This window comes from Odontesthes bonariensis, chromosome 7 (assembly GCF_027942865.1).
Source record: "Odontesthes bonariensis isolate fOdoBon6 chromosome 7, fOdoBon6.hap1, whole genome shotgun sequence".
Taxonomy (NCBI): Eukaryota; Metazoa; Chordata; class Actinopteri; order Atheriniformes; family Atherinopsidae; genus Odontesthes; species Odontesthes bonariensis.
The window spans coordinates 1,805,589-1,824,377 of NC_134512.1; the positions used below are offsets into that span (position 1 = coordinate 1,805,589).

Here is an 18,789-nt window from a genome sequence, read left to right on the forward strand (position 1 = left end):
ATTGAAAGCAACACTAGAGAAGATTCCGATCCTTTAAAAAACGATGTGCTTCTGACTTATTTAGAAGTAAATTGACTTTTGCTATGTACATTCCCAGGCCTGAGACTGCACTGGAATACCCGGTGGCTAAGATACAGTTTAAGTTTAAAGTTTAAGTTTACAAGTTTAAAACTTTGGTTTCCAGACTTGAACCACCACGTTTTGTTTTATGGTCTATTGATATTTTTTGTGGCTTTTTAATGCCGTCTTTGTGACCTCTTCAACTTGGCAACAAATTCATGTGTCTGGCTGTACTTTTGCAGGACTTGCACATAAATTTGTTTTTATGATGGTGATGTTACATATCACAACTTTTGGGGGAGCCAAAGAGTAAAACTCTTGCCAAAAGGTCTCAAGTTACTTTAAGTCCAGACTTAAAACACAACAAAAAAAAACTGAGAGCAAGGGCTAAGATCAAACCATTTCTGCCCTTGATTGACATGGGTAATTTGAAAACTTTGTCAGATAAATTTGGACTAGCTTGGAGTACTAACAAGGACGCAGCAGGAAATTTGGGAGTGCAGCATAATGGTTTTCACCGAGACGTGACTGAACCATATTCCAGACCCCAAAGCCCCTCTATCCATCCATCATCTTCCGCTTCTCCGGGGGTCGGGTCGCGGGGGCAGCAGCTTGAGCAAAGAGACCCAGACGTCCCTGTCCCCGGCCACTTCCTCCAGCTCTTCTGGGGGGACCCCGAGGCGTTCCCAGGCCAGCCGAGAAACATAGTCTCTCCAACGTGTCCTGGGTCTTCCCCGGGGCCTCCTCCCAGTGGGACGGGCCCGGAACACCTCACCGGGGAGGCGTCCAGGAGGCATCCTAACCAGATGCCCGAGCCACCTCATCTGACTCCTCTCGATGCGGAGGAGCAGCGGTTCTACTCTGAGCCCCTCCCGGATGACCGAGCTTCTCACCCTATTTCTAAGGGAGAGCCCAGACACCCTGCGGAGGAAACTCATTTCGGCTGCTTGTATTCGCGATCTCGTTCTTTCGGTCACTACCCACAGCTCGTGACCATAGGTGAGGGTAGGAACATAGATTGACCGGTAAATCGAGAGCTTGGCCTTCTGGCTCAGCTCCTTCTTCACCACGATGGGCCGGTGCAGAGCCCGCATCACTGCAGACGCCGCACCGATCCGTCTGTCAATCTCCTGCTCCATTCGTCCCTCACTCGTGAACAAGACCCCGAGATACTTGAACTCCTCCACTTGGGGAAGGATCTCATTCCCGACCCGGAGAGAGCATTCCACCCTTTTCCGGCCGAAGACCATGGTCTTGGATTTGGAGGTGCTGATTCTCATCCCAACCGCTTCACACTCGGCTGCGAACCGCTCCAGTGAGAGCTGAAGGTCATGGCCCGACGACGCCAACAGAACCACATCGTCCGCAAAGAGCAGAGACCCGATTCTGAGGTCGCCAAAACGGACCCCCTCGACGCCCTGGCTGCGCCTAGAAATTCTGTCCATAAAAATTATGAACAGAATTGGTGATAAAGGGCAGCCCTGACGGAGTCCAACCCTCACAAGAAACATGTCCGACTTACTGCCGGCAATGCGGACCAAACTCTGACACCGGTCATACAGAGACCGAACAGCCCATATCAAGGAGTCCGGCACTCCATACTCCCGGAGCACCCCCCACAAGAGTCCCCGAGGGACACGGTCGAATGCCTTCTCCAAGTCCACAAAACACATGTAGACCGGTTGGGCGAACTCCCATGCACCCTCCAGGATCCTGCGGAGGGTATAGAGCTGGTCCACTGTTCCACGGCCAGGACGAAAACCACACTGCACCTCCCGAATCCGAGATTCAACTATCCGGCGGATCCTCCTCTCCAGTACCCCCGAATAGACCTTACCAGGGAGGCTGAGGAGTGTGATCCCCCTATAGTTGGAACACATCCTCCGGTCCCCCTTTTTAAAGAGGGGGACCACCACCCCGATCTGCCAGTCCAGAGGCACTGCCCCCGATGTCCACACGATGCTGCAGAGGCGTGTCAACCAAGACAGCCCCACAACATCCAGAGCCTTGAGGAACTCAGGACGGACTTCATCCACCCCCGGGGCCTTGTCACAGAGGAGTTTTTTGACCACCTCGGCAACCTCAGCCCCAGAAATGGGACCTCTATCCAGCTTTCAGATTTAAAAGCCATTGAGAGACCACTTAAAAAAAGTGACAGTTAAGGAAGAGTGATGTTCTCAACAGGATAGTGGATTCCTGGACATGTTACCAAGAAAGCACATATATGAAACCCATACTGTTGTTTGTCAGTTTTTTGTCCATGTTGTCTACTGAGTTCACCTGTGTTTCTTGTTAAAGCTGCATGTGAAGTCATCAGCTCAGTTGTTACCAAGCTACAAACACAAAACCTCAAGGTATTTATGGTGATCTATGGAGATTTCAACCCTGTCTCCCCCACTGCTACACTTCCAACATTCCAATATCATTTTCTTCTTGCGATCAAAGCAAATAGTCACTTAATTCAATTTAAATTAAATTCAGTTTAAAGTATTTTCTGATTTTATTATTTTTCTTATATGATTTGTGCTGTTTCCTTTATCAGATGTTACTTCTTCGTCTTTTAATGCTTTTTGCTTTTATTATGCTCTATGCTCATTTCAAAAGCACAAATTTGCTTTGCCTTCTGAATTTCACACACACAGGTAGATACAAGCCATTAGTGTGATTATTTATTTCCTGTGTAACCCAGTGTTAACAAGCTGTCCCTGTCTTGACAGTTCACACTGTGTTTTAACACATTTATCTCAAAGAAGCTCATATATCATAAGTGTAGGCCTGCAAATGTGTCACCCAGAATAGCCCTGCTGGTGTCTGTTACATACAAGGCCTTGAAGGGACTTTAATAGTGTCAGCCTGTCAATGTTTTGTGATCCAATGGATCCACTAGGTAGAGCATAAAAAAGGCTGCCCTTAGTGTACACAATTTTATCTCTTCAGTGAATCATGGAATACTGCTAATACATGACGTCTTCTAATACTGCTAAAGCAGCCATTGTTTTTAATGGTGTGCATTGCACCACTTTGCGCATGCTTTTATATCCACTCGTGTAATTGCAGACACAGTAATGGTCTATGTGTTTTTGGATTGTATTTGGCTGAATACACACACACACACACACACACACACACACACACACACACACACACACACACACGACATTAACACATATTTAATGTATTTCTCGTTCTGAATGAAAATTTAAATGAAAGTCTGTGTCAGTAAAATGAAGGTAAGTCTAAGTTGTTTCTTTCAGTCTGGTGAGTGGGTCTGAGATGTGTGAGAAAAAAGTTCAGAGGTTAAAGGTGGATTCTGTAGGTGATAAACTGGAATAACAGAGCTGTGTAGCTAAAATGATGGAATAGGGTGTTGCTACAGTGATGGTCTGTGAGTTTGAGGCTGTACTTTGTTTTCCTGATTTCTTTAACATCTGTTGAGCTTTACTGGGTTTTTCTGGGTTGCTGTGTGTGCTGTATGTGTTCTGTTCTTCTTTGGTTAGTCTTTATGGCTTGTGTTAGGTGGAGTTTTTTTTGTGTGTTCCTGTGTAAGAAAATTATTTTTAGGAAAAGATTTTTTTATTTGCATTCCACTAAAATTCAGAAAATGAAATTTAAGTGAACTTCAGAACTGATCTCAATTAATAGGAATAGATAATAATAAGTAGATATATGACCACACACACACACACACACATAAAAACACCATCACTGCTGACTACTGATATATATGCTATTACACGAAGGACTTGGAAGAAATAAAAGAGAATAAATAAACTTACATTATACATTTTTATTTCCACATAAATGCTCTCTGATGGTGTGTTTAGCCTTGTTCAGTTTATTTATCATGTATTTACTTGACAATGTTTTTGTTAATAACCTAGTTAGGCCTGTTTCTGGTTTATGTTGCTGGTTTGGGTTTTATTGCATTGGGGCCTTTGAATACTTTAATACTTTTCTATTCCTGTGTCTCTCTGATGTGGGTTTACGTCACGCTTCTTTTAATGCACCTCACCAGCTTCAGAGTTATTACACATAGGGCACACACCATAGCACGATAGGGTTAGAGGTGCTGGCTTGAGGGTGGGGGGCTCTGTGGGAAAGGGGGGCTGAGGAGCATAGGAAGTGTCCTCCTTTCCCCCCACCTTCTCCTGCCTTCCAATTTTAAAGCATCACCTATCCTTACTCACTTAGTTGGGGTTCACACAGGATGGGTTTTGGTAGCACATTTTGTTTTCTGATCTGGTAGTTTGAAAACTGCCTAAACTTGACGTCATCAACACATAGGTTATGGGTTAGGGTCTCGAGGCTGCTGGGGTGTGGACCTGCTCGGTGTGGCGGGGGACAGGTAAGTTGAACCTGCTAGATGCTTTCCATCACCTCGATCTCCCCCCCTCTGTGTCCCCCTGGCTTGCCCGGTTGTGTGTGGGAGTACGACTCTTGGGGGACCGTGGTGGTGGGGGGCGTCCCATGTTCCCGGTGCGGTGATGTCACGGGGGGACGCTGTGGGTTTTACCCTCCCATTGGTGCTTTTCCACCAAGCCCCGCCAGACGATGCGGGTGTGGGAGACCGGGATGCTACCCTCCCCTTACCCTACCATACCCGCTGGTTAACTCAGGATGTACTGGTTGGTGTCTTTCCTGGATTCTGGGCTGGTCCTTTTTCACTGGCTCAACACACCAGCACCAGCTGTGATCCAGTCTGCCACTGGCTGTGGTCACTGGTTGATGCTGAATAAGTTTTGAAGGTCAACATCACTGCTTTATATCTGACTGCTGGAAGGCTTTATTTTTTTTGGTGGATAAGGGGGTTACTTACAGACCACAACACAAATGTCCACACATTCATCTATACACACTACAGTACACCTTAAACACACACTTGTCATTGTCTGTTTTCTGTCTATTGTCTTTATCTGGCCTGTCCTTTTGTGTTCCACTGTTGGCGATTTTAGTCCTCTCTCACTAAATCAAGCTTTTTTGAATCAATAAAGCTTGTTAGATTAGATGGTCTAAGAGAGCTGGTTAAGGACACACTCACCATCACTTGCACCTATGCACAAGAAAAATGCAAGATTAAATTGTATCTATAAGAAAATTGTTTCTTGTCAGACCTTGTCATCAACCATTCAAATATATGCAGACAGTGGAGGAAAGAATAAAAAAGAAGAAAGCCTAGCAGAGGATGTACTTCCTGCGGCAGCTGAAGAAATTCAACCTGCCAAGGACAATGATGATGCACTTCTACTCCTCCATCATTGAGTCCATCCTCACCTCTTCCATCCCCATCTGGTACGCTGCTGCCACCACCAAGGACTGCAGCGTGTCATTCAGTCTGCAGAGAAGGTGATTGGCTGCAATCTTCAATCTTTCCAGAACTCTGAGGCGTGCAGGGAAGATTGTGGCTGATCCATCCCACCCCGGTCACAAACTCTTTCAGACGCTCCCCTCTGGCTGGAGGCTCTCGGTCCATCAGGACCAAAACCTCACGCTGCAAGAAAAGTTTCTTCCCATCTGCTACTAGCCTTATAAACCGCCACCCCCCCCTGACACTGAAGCCGTTTCTCAATACCAAGTGTGCGAACTACGTACTTGTGTACTTACAAGTATGGACTTGTCGGAAGTACGGACTTCTGAGTACGCAAATACGCTCATTTTGCATTTGGAACGGAAGCGTACTTGATGACGTAAAAGACATCGACGTGGGGGCGGTCGGTGGCGTAGTGGGTTAAGCAGCCGCCCCATGTACAGAGGCTATAGTCCTCGCTGCAGCGGGCCCCGGTTCGAATCCCGCACCAAGCGGCCCTTTGCTGCATGTCTCCCCTCTCTCTCTGCCCCTTGTATTCCTGTCTCTCTCCAACTGTCCTATCATTAAAGGCATCAAAAGCCCCCCCAAAAAAAGAAGAAAAAAAAAAAGACGTCAACGTGGCCGCAAAAAAGATTTTTTTTTTCTGTTCATCGCTGCCTGTGTCTTATTTTAACAGCAAAGAAAATTCAAAATTTCTAAATAAGATTGAAAATGGACCGAGCTGTGCTTGCAGCTGCTGTTGGAATGCTTTGTTTTAGAGCTGAAGAGGAAGCGGTGAGGTTGAGGAGGTTGAGGAGGGAGATACGGGAGCGATGAGCCAGAATGCGGAGGAGGAGCAGGCTCATGGCATACCTGTCAACTTTGGTACGATTCAAATTCCTTATAAGTGCAAACCTACTTGGCAATAAACTTGATTCTGATTCTTAACAGGCCCCACCCTGGGGAAAATAACCACAGAGGCTCCTTTCTTTAAATCCACAACATTTGATGAAATAACAGAAACAAAATTCACAATGATGGTGATTAAAGTTGGGTAACTTAGAGCTGTGGTTGTTGTTGCTTTGACCAGATTAGTAAAAGGTTGTTGTGCATTGATCCTATTGAAGGCATCTGGGACTGCCCAGATCATAGGGAAAGGTTGAGCTGAGGCTCCTTTGCTTTGGTCATGGTGACTTAGCATAAAGCTATCTCAACCCGGCATCCTTCTTCTCTCATTCAGCCGAGAGTGAGGATAGTCGAAACTATAAGTTTATCTACAGATGCTGAGTGTTGGTTGATCATTGGCCTCAGAGTACCAGAGTTACACATAGTTACTTAGTAGATTAGTTCACAATAAAAATAGAAGTTAAGTTTTTTTACTAGAGCAATTCTTATTAATTCATTTATTTATTTAAAAATGTATTTGATTGGGAGAGACACCAAAGTACATGGATTACCTGAAAACAGTTCACAGTGTTGAGATAGGAAGTAATAAAATGTCCAAAATAAATCCAGTTAAGAACACAATTAAAGTTAGTGAAAGTTCAGAAGATTTAAAGCATTTAAAATCTTTGCTCCTTTCCCAGAAAAACTGTGAACAAAAGATGTTTTACAAACTGAGACTTTATAATTTCCACCTGAAGCAGGTCAGAGACCCGCCAGTGAAACCACATGACAAATGTGAACGTATCAGGATTTGTCATCTTAAAGCAGTAAAGGTTAGCCTTTATTACCTAGAGATCATATTAACATGACTTTAAAAATCTAAATCTGATCTAAATGTTTCTGCTCTGCTTCTTGCTCAGTGAGATCACCTTTCATTCTGACATTCAGGTGCAGATGGTTTTTAATCACCAAGACAAGCTGATACTTTTTCTGAATTTGAGGTTAGCTCTTCTGCAACAATATCACAGGTTTTACTAGAAACATGAGCTGAAAATGTAGAATTTAACATATTGATTGATTTCATTACATCTGATTGGTTAACTTCCCTAATATTAAAGGAACTGATATCACAATAATCAGAGATTATAGCATTTCTATAAGTTCTATCAGAAGGAAATATCATTGTCAGATCTTTAACAGCTTAAATAAAGAAATCATTAAATCTGTTGACAAGCTGTAAAGAGACAGAGATGATGTTTTCACCAGTTCTGAGTTAATATTTATCATCAGTATGTGATCTCATTAAAGCATTTAACTGTTGAAACAATTGATCTGTTCTCTTAACAGAGCAGCAAAGTTCTTTATAAGCCGCATTTGCACTGTAGGAACCTTTGGCAGTTCTAATAACCTTTTAATCCACAGGGCCGTTTTTTCCTGCATTCGCACATACAGGAACTCGGGACCATGGCCCTCAGTTCCTGGAACCATTTCAGCTCCTTCTCCTCAGCTGGGTCTGTTCTGGGTTCCATAGGAACACATCTGACGGAGGTGTTTGGTGGTTGGTGGCTCCGCCCCTTGCTGGTCGGTAGCTCCGCCCCTTGTCATGCTGTCAGGCTGAAATGTTTCCTCATACGACACGGACACAACCTTGGCGTGTTTAATAAGTTAAACCTCCACGTGGTCTCCTTTGTCTGCTCTGCTCTGCTCTCCTTCCTTCATGAAACCAAGAAGTATGGCCTGCGCTCCATCCTTCGTCTCCTGACTCTCTCTGTGAGCTCTTCCAGCCTCCATGTTAGACGCCCGATGTGATCGTCCATGATTAATATCACCATCATGCAGACCATGAACACGGTGGCCTCCCCGCTCTCCATGTTAGCTTCTTAGGGGTGTTTTCTTCTCTCCTTACTTTTACCGGGTTTTGTTTGTTTTGTTTTGTTGTTGAATGTGGCGCTAAAGTAACACGTCGCTGTCGCAGATGGCTGCATCGCATCAGTCCCAACCTGGTCCGGACTCATGTGCGAATGCAGACTGAAACAGTTCCGCTGGGGAAGGACAACTATCAGAACGAAATTCGAGGTTCACCGTTCTTAGAACTGCGTTCTTAGAACGGCTCTGTCCGAATGTGGCTATAGAGAGGTTTAAAGTGAGTTAGATGATTAGGATATTAACAAGAACAGCAATAAAATGTGCTGCGGGAGTCAGATATCACCAATGGCTTTCTAAAAGAGGAAAACTCAGAGAAATTTAAAGGTTATAACAAGGTTCAAGTCAAGGTTAATTTTTATGGTGCATTTAAAAACAGCCACAGTGACCAGAGAGCTGCACAAGATGAACAGTATATAAGGGTACTTTTTCTAAGATTTGTGGAAATCTAATTGTGCTGTAGGTTAAAGCTGTGGAGAAATACACAATACCCAAAGCAATTCACAAATTTGATCCTAGGGTTTCATGGACATTTAAAGCTTCTGGGGCAGGAAAAACCTCACAACAGAGGTCAGTCTCAAGTTTCATTAAGTATGAAGTAACCTTTAATTAAAAAAAGATTAAAATTGCTCAAGAACAATACATGAAGGAAAACTTGCACATTTCAGAGAAAACTCAGGCTGATGTGTAAGTAAACTCAGTAAGTGACAGTCAGAAGCAAGGACTTACCCTGATGACAGGATGTCCCCCACTAGCTGCCTTAATGGATCCTCTGCTGCCCTCCGTCTCGTAATGCGCCCTGTGGTACGACTTGGGCTGGACCTCCAGTTTCAGCTCAATATGGTCATACTGGTTGGGCAGAGGCCAGTCAAAAGGAGGGGGTGATGAGGTCCTAGGGAAAAGACACATAATGGCCAGTTACTGTATGACAGTAGCCATTTCTCAAGCTTCTTAAGCTAGATATAAACGGATGAGCCAAAACATTATAACCACTACTACCTGTTGAGCTATCATTCACATTTCACCAAAACTCTGACATTCAAGCGAAACACAAATGGACCAGACTCAGTGAATAATTCCCTATAATCCCTACATTGATCAGTGAGCAGTGCTGACCAACATGTCATTGAGGTTAACAGCTGGGAACCTCCTTTCATCAGTGTTTCATCTACTTTGGCCCACGACACCTCCAGGAGGCTAAACAGTGATCACTGGCGTCCCAGAGTCACCCCCCTAATGCCAGCCATCACTGCTCCTCACACCACAACAACCATCTTTTTTTCCACAACCATAAGCTACCCCAGTCTCTCACCAACTGCACACCAGTCACAGCGGGGTGGGGATTCAAACCCTGGTTCGGGTAGGGGGAGAAATAAAAGAGGTAAGATAAGCGGGAATGGGATTCAAACCCTGGTTCGGGTAGGGGGTAGAAATAGAAGAGGTTAAGATAAGTAGGAATGGGATTCAAACCCTGGAAAGTTAGTAAATTGGTTTTAAAACCTTGCACAACTTTACTTTTCTGAAAAGCTTAAAGTTTAAGAGCTTTGAAGGGCACTCAGATCCTCCTATTCAATAACATTCTGGGATGCTGCTCTCAGTCATTATGCTGATTGGACTGAAGACAAGTTTCGGCGCAATCTGTTGGTTTTCTTAGCTAGGAAGTTGTTTTTGAATTGGCTCTGTATGAATGAATTGGATTATTTTGAAAATAATTATGATTACAATGAATTGAATTCCAATTGGCTTGAATTGGACTATACTATTTAAGTGCCTCGAGATGACATTTGTTGTAATTTGGCGCTATATAAATAAAACTGAATTGAATTGAAAACACTTTGGGTGACATTTGTTTGTTTGTGCTACACAAGTAAGTTTCATTGACTTAACTTGTTCAGGATTTGTTTTAAAACCTTACATCGAACTCGTAAGTAGGCTCAAAGGTTACAATTTAAGGTTACAGCATGGGTGACGTGTGCCTCCTCAAAACATACAGTAACTACATATCAAAAATAGGGTACTGATGGAGGTCCATCTGATGATGGGGACTGGAATAGCTGTGAAGGAATTTTTCCACATAAATGTTTTTAATAGTGATCGAGTTTGTTAAGACTCAGACAACACTGAAGATGTCAAAGACGTACAAAAATACAATTCACTGTTTTAGGTTAACCTTTTCATTTCTGAACCATTTCATCAGCAGATTCCAGAAAAATAACGACTTTCGTACCACAGCACAAAACTCCAAAACACTTCAAAGGGATGTTCTTACGTCTAGTTTATTTCTGCAGATTAAACAAGCTAATACTAAGATACAAAGAGACGAAGGGTTAACTACGGAGCTTCAGAGGGGCCAGTATGTGGGTTTTGTTAACTTTGGTCAGAATTAGGCTGATGATACTTTTAAATGTGCATGTTTCTTAGTATGTTAAACTATGAGGAACACTACCCTTTATGAGGAATGTTTTACAAGTTTCATTAAATAATATGTTAATCATTGATAATAATGCCAACCTGAACAATGGAGGGTTTCCAGGTTTAGGTTTGTTCCAGCTGAAGTGGGAAGGCACCTGAAGGAAGAGTTCTGCTAGGCCATCTTTTTCTCGTCCTTCCTCTTCAGGAGAATCCTGGAAGGATTCAAGACCGGGTTCTCCTTGACAGGACAAGAGGCCAAGCTGGCTTCCTGATGTCCTTCTGGTTTTGGAGGGGACATCAAGCTCCTGGTAACCAGAGATGAGGAGGGGTCCAAGCGCGCTGGCAGGGCTTCCCAACCAGGTATCATCTGTCACGCTACCCCGCGGTGAGGTGCCTGGAGTGGGACTGGCTGAGTGATGAGGAGTGGGTGAACCGGCGTGAGGATCAGCACTGGAGTGGCGTCTCTTCCCACAAGGGGAAGTTGGTCTGGATGACGGCCTGAGAGAGGATATCAATTATGAACTGTTCACTTACAAATCCAACAAAAGAACAAAAACAAAAGAAGGCTTTCTGTACAGAACTAAATGCTCTGTTTTCTTCGTACACTGTAAAAACAGCTCATCAAAGTTTAGAAATAAAAAAAAATACTTTGACATTTTTCAATGTTTTGGTATGTGTGCATATAATCAGTTTCAGGTTATTTTTGTCATTTATTGTAATAATAAAATAGAACTCAGATATTTCATTACTACTTCTAAATAACTTATTCTTACAGAATGCCCCATTTGGGTGCTGTTATCTTTTACACCTGCATGCAACGTTCATGCTGCATCAACATATCAATCAATGCCCTCCAGTTTTCAACCTTGTTAACTTATTGATAAGATGCTTTCCATGTGTTCCAAGACATGTTATGAGCAAAATCTGCATCAGGGCCATCGCTGCTTTGAATATGCAGAGCTTCCCCTAAAGTCTCAGAAACACGAGGTCACGTAGGCCGTATGCTCCACACTGAAGTTCGGAGGAACCCTTACTGCTTGTGGGTTGAGGATCACAGTTATATTGCATGTATCATAAGGAACTACTGAAATGTGAAGGGCCAAAAAGCAGCAGCTGACAGCTGCATTCATGAATCCCCGTTGACAGAATAATGAAAAAGGAGTAGAATCATAGGCCATGAGAGTTTTTCATGGCAAAAACTTGAATATGTACAATTCTGATAAACAGGGATGAGTTTTTAGGGGATTAGTAACTGCTAGAGATGCATTTAAAAAAATACTGACAAACATGACGCTTCTGAAGTGCTTTTTATTTAATGCTTGTAGATTATTCAGCTGCTGAATGAGAAATAAAATGTTTTTCTTTGACTGTCTAAGGTGTCTCAGGTTTTAGAAGGCTGTTTAAAATTACACCAAGACTGCAATTATCACAGGTGTAAGATTGCTCCATCTTACCTCAGACAATTTATCCTTTTTATCACCACATATATTTAGAACAGATAATTATCCTCAGCCTTACACCACAGACAATGCATGAGACAATACAATCCCAGTTTTAAAAAAGTTGGGATGCTGTGTAGAAAGTAAATAAAAAACTGAATGAAATCATTTCATATTTCTGAGAACATGCGAAACTGAATCTACTGCATCTACTACAATAACATGGCTTCATAATAGAAGAGTTTGGGTGCTGCATTTCAGGCCTTTGGCCAATTGTGAACCTTTGGCACATCATGAAAAGAAAAATACAACAAAGAAGAGTAATTGAGCAGCCAGAATCCCATATCAGAAAAGAATGGGACAACATTCCTCTCCCAAAGATCTCCTAACTGGTCCCAGTTCCCAGTTAAAAGAAGAGGGGATGCTGCACAGTGGGAAACATGGACCTGTCCCAACACCTCTGACATTGTTGCTGCCATCAAGTTCAGAATGATCTACTATGTGAATGATCTTCAGTGAAACAGTAAAATGTCTCATTTTCAACATATTTTCTATCTGTATTGGTGGTTTAAGGGATTTGCAAATGGTTGCGTTTAGTTTTTATTTAAATTTCACCCAATTTTTTTCAGTTTGGGTTGTAAAAGAAAAATGGTACAGAACAAAGACAGTACTTAACTAGTTCAAACTACTCCTTCATGGACAGATTTATATATTCAATTTGCTAATGTGTCAGCATTTAAAAAGTTCATCTCATCTAAAAAACAAATGTTACCATCACAGAAAGCAGTTTGAAAGTTCTGAAATCTAACTGCAATCTGATCCGGAACATGAGGGTGAACCATAAAAATCATCAGCAACAAAGATTAGAGCAGCATCTATGCTTTGTATATTTTATGTTCAATAGTAGATTTTTGTGTGATATATCACAGGATGTACACTTTAAACCAGAAGCCATTCCTATTTTATTCCAATTTGAAATTATACAATTAGCAAATTAAGCTACTTATGGGAAATGTTCTACAATGATGACTAAAATGTAAATAGCATAGCACATTAAAATGCTACATGGACCTAGCAACAGTCAAGTAGGCCTGCAGCAGAAGATCAGATAAGGAAGACTTGCTTTGTCACAAAAGTAGAAAAAAAAAAATCCAAGTTTGTTTTTCAAGCAGTTATTTGATAGTAAGGTGAGTGGTATTTGAATCTCAGCTCCTCTGGCGTTTATCTTAAGGATATTGGCAGTGATGTCTTTACAGCATAGTAATACTGTCTAATGCTTCCACTGGACTTTATCCTAAATGTATCACAAGCACACATGCTTTGGTTTAAATCATATAGGGTGGGAAAATTTGGACAAACCTTTTATTTCTTTATACAGTCACCGTGTCTGTTCTATCCCTTTCATGAATAAATCAGGCAACCAATTATATATATATATATATATATATTCAGACTCCATGATGAGACCTACCTGGAGGTGGGCCGGCGATTTAGCCAGCTCTCCTCTGTGACACTGGTGCGAGGGGAGTGGCAAGGTGACTGACGGGGTGACTGACGGGGTGACTGACGGGGTGACTGATGGGGTGACAACACCGGGCTGAAAGCTGAAGGATGCTGGTACTTCTGCTGCCACAGCTCCACCCCAAATGCTCCACCACCACAGCCCGGGGACCCCAGAGAAAGGAGGGCAGCATCACGCAGCTCTCCCTCCACGTCGTCATAAACATGGGAGAAGGACTCACAGGAGGAGAGATCTGACATCCAGCTCCTGGAGGACAGGCTGCTGCAGGGACTTGCGCAGAGCGTTGTCTCCCGATAGCAGGGGTCCAGAGGCAGGTAGAGCTGATCTCTGGACCAGAGTGGCTCAGGGTGACCCCCGTCTGCACCACCCACTGCCAAAAGTTCCTGGCTACTGCCAGGCTCGACATGGTTGTTATGAGCAATGGAGGTTATCTGGATGCTGGGGCAGTCAAAGGTCCTGAGGTTCCCCTGGGGGCCATAGTAAGGCCCTGGATATTGGTAACCAGCATGGTGGATGTTATCTGTGGTAGGTACATAGGAGGGGTGAGTCTGCAGCTCCTGGCTGAAGAGCTGCTCAGCCAGAGCCTGTGTTGAGGTGGGAGGCGTCTTCACATCGAGATCTGGAGAGGTGAGGGATTAAGAGAAGAACCAACACGTAAATCTTATGTGACATAACTGGTTTTTCCTTATTATGTTGTAGAATAATATCATTCAAGAACCGCAAAAAAGAAAGGTTAATACTTTTACATCATAACCAATACTGAGGTTAGGAAAAGTTGAAAATAAACCAAGACAGTGTTTGTATGCAAAGGGAAGAGATAAGTGCAGCTGTGATCAGTCAGGATGAGGAATCATTGAAAAGTTAAAAGGAAAATAAAACATTTAACACTTGGAATAAACTTCAAAATCACAGAAAGACAGTTTGATCAAATCTGTTTGAGCTAATGTTGAAAATGCACTATTTGAAGCAGGCAAATATTAGTGCAGCTTCTGACCAGCATTGGTTGTGATAATCAATATAGTGTTTTAAAAGAGCAGAGAAATTGTGTGTATCGTTGTGTCTTGAGCTGTAGTCTGTTTGGCCCAGGACACAATTGCAAAATAGATCTCAAATTTCAAGTCTTATTATCAAATAAAGGTTAAACAAGTCAAGCACAAGTCATAAGAAGAAAGCAGTAACTCAAAGATCTAAAACAGAATATTTTAAAATGTTTAAATAAAATGTTTTAGTCAAATAGTTCAAATAGTTCAAAATAGATCCTGACACAAAAAGTGCCGCTCACTGTGGGTGGAAACATGTTGCATCCAAGAGAGCGGTCACGTCAAATAATTTGAAAGAACAACAGCCAGTAGGAAAGGCTTGACATCCGCCATCAAAACAATGTTACATCAAACAACATCACATTTATTTTTAACATCATATCAATAATTCAAATCTCAATAACGGTTATCACCAATACCAGCATTGTTGTATCACCACCCCTTTACTATCTATTACACCATGCATCTAAAGCACATGTTTTAATTGTTAGCCTAATGTTCATCTATAAGCAGCTGCATACATCAAATCTACAGCAACAATTAATAATTCATGCACTGGACTAATTAAGGTGATGATTATCTACAATAATTCAGGAAATCACACAGCTGCACACGATTCTTATCTACACTATTCATACAACTGTCTCCTTCTCTTTCTCACAGATGCGGACATAATATGTATGCAAAAAAGGCTTGAAAACACCAACTGTTATCTGCTTCTTTGCAAATAACCCACAATAAACTGCACAGTAAGAAATGAGAAGTGATGCAAATGTTACCCCCTCCCCCACTCTCATTCAGTTCAAAAAGAAGGGGAGAAGGAAGGCGAGGAGGCATAACCTCCACCAGCTGGGCGCCACAGAGCGTTTCGAAAATGAGGAAGTAAAACCTGCCAACAGACAGACTGGGTGTCTGCACAGAGCCTGAAAAACAAGCAGCCTACACAGATGTGCACCCCCATCCACTCATTATTCTATCCATCTGTTGTCACGAAGAGCTCCTTTCAAATTCCAAAACAATCTATATTTGATCGAAGGCTGATTATAATTAACAAGGATTTTTTTTCTTCTATAAAACAACATCCTAATGCAAGTCTTTACTGAAGAGTTTGGAAGCAGTGTTTGTATTTTTCACAAAAGAGTGTAACTATTCAATAAATCAATTAGATTTTAAGATCTAAGAAAACATTGAATCATTCAAGCCGGTGTAAAATCCTCCCTCAGTAGTTATTACATGTCCAGCAAAGTTCCACAACTTTTTGGCCATTTCAGTTTGATAAGTGACATAAAAAGAGTTATTAAGAAAGTTGCTTCATTTCCTGTCCAAAGAAAACTTTATTATTCAACAGATTACACCTCAACTGTGAATACTTTTTTTTTTATTATAATTTTTTTTTTAACCAAACCAAACATTTCATTCTAAATTATTCGCGCTCTGCCAAGAAAAGATTATATTTCAAAGAAGTGCCATTAAATTAAAAACCCGTACAGGAATGAGCAATGAGGAGATAAAAATGTAAATCATGTCCCTGTACGAGTATAATGTCATTTCAGTCAACACCACGTGACGAGAAAAGGAGTTCAGTTGAGTTATCCGATAAACGCCTCGTGCCAACAGCAAATGATCCCACGAGCCGCTTTTCAGTTGATAAAGTTAGCAGAGAAATGATGCTAAAAGCGCTTTGGCTTTCACAGGTTGTACTAGCGGGTTACTAAGTCCACTATTTACCTGACATTTAAGATTACCTAAATCTAACAGCAGAATGTGTCACATCCGCCAAAACAAGAGACCCCAGCGTCCGGTTCGAGTTTTCAAAATAAGAATCTAACCGTCAACGTAACATATAAGGACCAATTTAAAAGAGAAAAGAGATTTGTAACACGACGCGTGACAGGGCCAAATGGATGTTCATTTTTACATCAGGATTTGTCATCTTTACTAACGCATGCAAAGGAGAAGGGGTCCACAACATTCGGCAACATATATTCTCAGATGCCTTTTACAAACTTTTACAACCGGAGCCTTTCTATGGAAGTTTTTCTGTGCCATCAGAGTTTGAATACGAATTTCTAATATCGATTTTTTTACAGCATCAAAATCAGACTCTGAATTTGAAATACCAAAAGTGGAAGAAAAAAAAATTAATTGGAAAAAGAACCAAACTCAACATCCGGGTAAACAGGGAGAAGCAATCGATCCCTGTCTCAATTCATCCAACGGCAGCCAATCAAGTTACGCTACATTGGACAGATCAGCCATGTCCACCAACGCGGCTGATGGTACGGAAGAGTATTAGGGCCAGGCATAAGAAAAAATAATAATATTTTGCCTGTCGAGATTAAAGTCGACATGTCGAGAATAAAGTCGAATTTTCTAGAAAAAAGTCAACTCCTCTGGTTTATCATCTAATTACTTTATTCTCGACATGTCAAAAACGACAGGCAAAATATAAATATTTTTTCTTATGCCTGGGCCTAATACTCTTCCGTATGATGGTGCTTCGGTGAGTGAGTTTACTTTGTTTTCCATTTGTGTGAATAAAATTGAGTAATAGATATTACTCAATATCTATTGAGCTGATCTGATGAATTGAGACAGGGATCGATTGCTTCTCCCTGTTTACCCGGATGTTGAGTCTGGTTCTTTTTCCACTGAATTTTTGGAAGTTGAATTTTTTTCTACTGAATTTTTGGAAGTTGAATTTTTTTCCACAAAATTTTTGGAAGTTGAATTTTTTTACACTGAATTTTTTTTTTACACTGTTGGATTTTCAAATTCAAAGTCTGATTTAGATGCTGTAAAAATTCGATATTAGAAATTCGTATTCAAACTCTGATGGCCCAGAAAAACTTCTATACCTTTATTTTATTTTGAAGTCACCGACTTGACTTCCGGGTTCGTTGTTTTTCTCTTCAGCTTGTTGCACTTCACGCTAAACAACCACCAGTCCAAATGACACGTACCTGTTGTCTGTCTAACGTCTTCCTCGAAGATAAGTCTGAAGTCCAGCTCTTCCGTGCAGTTAAATGTGGACATTGAACCAAAATAAAACCCTTAATGTCCTCAAGGGAAGCTATTAACCCGACCTGTCTGTCTCTAACACTGACCCGTCGCACTCACTTCCATCCGTCTAAAAGCAGAACTACGTCTCGAATGAGGCGGCAACACAAAGAGAAATTCTTAACCAAATATTTGTTAAGCAACAGCTGTACGATCAATAAATCCGTCCGCCGTTATTCAGTAACAGTCCCATAAGTGTGGGAACTTTTTGCCTGGTTCTCTTCGGCTGCAGCGAGTTCACCCTCCTGCCTGATCCTTGTGCTGCCTTCACGTATCCTTGTAAATTCTAGTATCATGTAAAAAATGTTTCATCAGTCGTGCTGCTGCTGGTTTACTAGATGAGCTTCTGACAATTGGTAGCAGAGCTCTTGTAGTGTGTAAATATATGGCATACATTTAAAAACGTTCAAAACTATTATTCTCTGTAAGCAACCATACTTCTTTATTTACTTCCCAGAATTCCTCACCGTCCTATGAGAAAATACTTTATTTCTTTAATCTATTTTGATATTGTTTACTTTTCCATTACACATTAACAGTTATGTAAAAACTATTTATACATTTTACCACTTTTATACAGGGTGTATACAGGTATAAACAAGTTAAATTTAAGACTTTTTAAGACATTTTAATACCACTTCTAAATGAAATTTAAGACCAAACGTACGATGGAAATACCAAGTATTTCCAAGTAAACACACTGACAGTATGGTAAAATGACAAATGACAATTGAGTTTAAGAACATCGGCTAAATGTGTGTCATGCGAAAAGATCCCAAAAATGTCATCACTGTCCTAAATTAAATTGATTACAATATTTTCAGAACATTTAAGTCCCAAGAACAAGCTTATAAAACCAAGTAAATATATTTAAAAAAAATACTGTTCCTTTAGAGCAAAAAGAAAAATACACAAATATTTAAGACCCATGCAATCTGAATTTAAGACAATTTAATACTTTTTAAGGTCTTCTTTTCAGGAAAATTGATTTACGACTTTTTAAGACTTTTTAAGGACCCGCGGCCACCCTGTTATACTTATGATTAAATCAATATTATTGACAGTGCCAAATATAACTGTAAACTAATTAGTAGATATGTCAATCACTTTTGACTGGTATTGTTGTTTGCAACACTTATGGTAATTCAGAGAGGTGAGATTTAA

At 41.4% G+C, this 18,789-nt stretch overlaps 1 protein-coding gene across 2 annotated transcripts in view; it reads right to left on the reverse strand.

The window, feature by feature from the left end:
* The window catches only part of LOC142383619 (nuclear factor of activated T-cells, cytoplasmic 3-like), a 33,983-nt gene extending 16,085 nt beyond the window's left edge, over positions 1 to 17,898 (reverse strand). The window contains exons 1-4 of one of the 2 annotated variants that reach the window (XM_075469221.1): positions 17,529 to 17,898; positions 13,475 to 14,144; positions 10,664 to 11,062; positions 8,882 to 9,044 (exon numbers count right to left, since the gene is read on the reverse strand). In XM_075469221.1, coding sequence (XP_075325336.1) covers positions 8,882 to 9,044; positions 10,664 to 11,062; positions 13,475 to 14,144; positions 17,529 to 17,601 — 1,305 coding nt within the window. In that variant the 5' untranslated portion in view covers positions 17,602 to 17,898. Of the gene's footprint in view, positions 1 to 8,881; positions 9,045 to 10,663; positions 11,063 to 13,474; positions 14,145 to 16,293; positions 16,362 to 17,528 lie in introns of those variants that run through there. The other variant, XM_075469222.1, reaches the window with a different exon arrangement.
* Between the last annotated feature and the right edge of the window lie 891 nt (positions 17,899 to 18,789).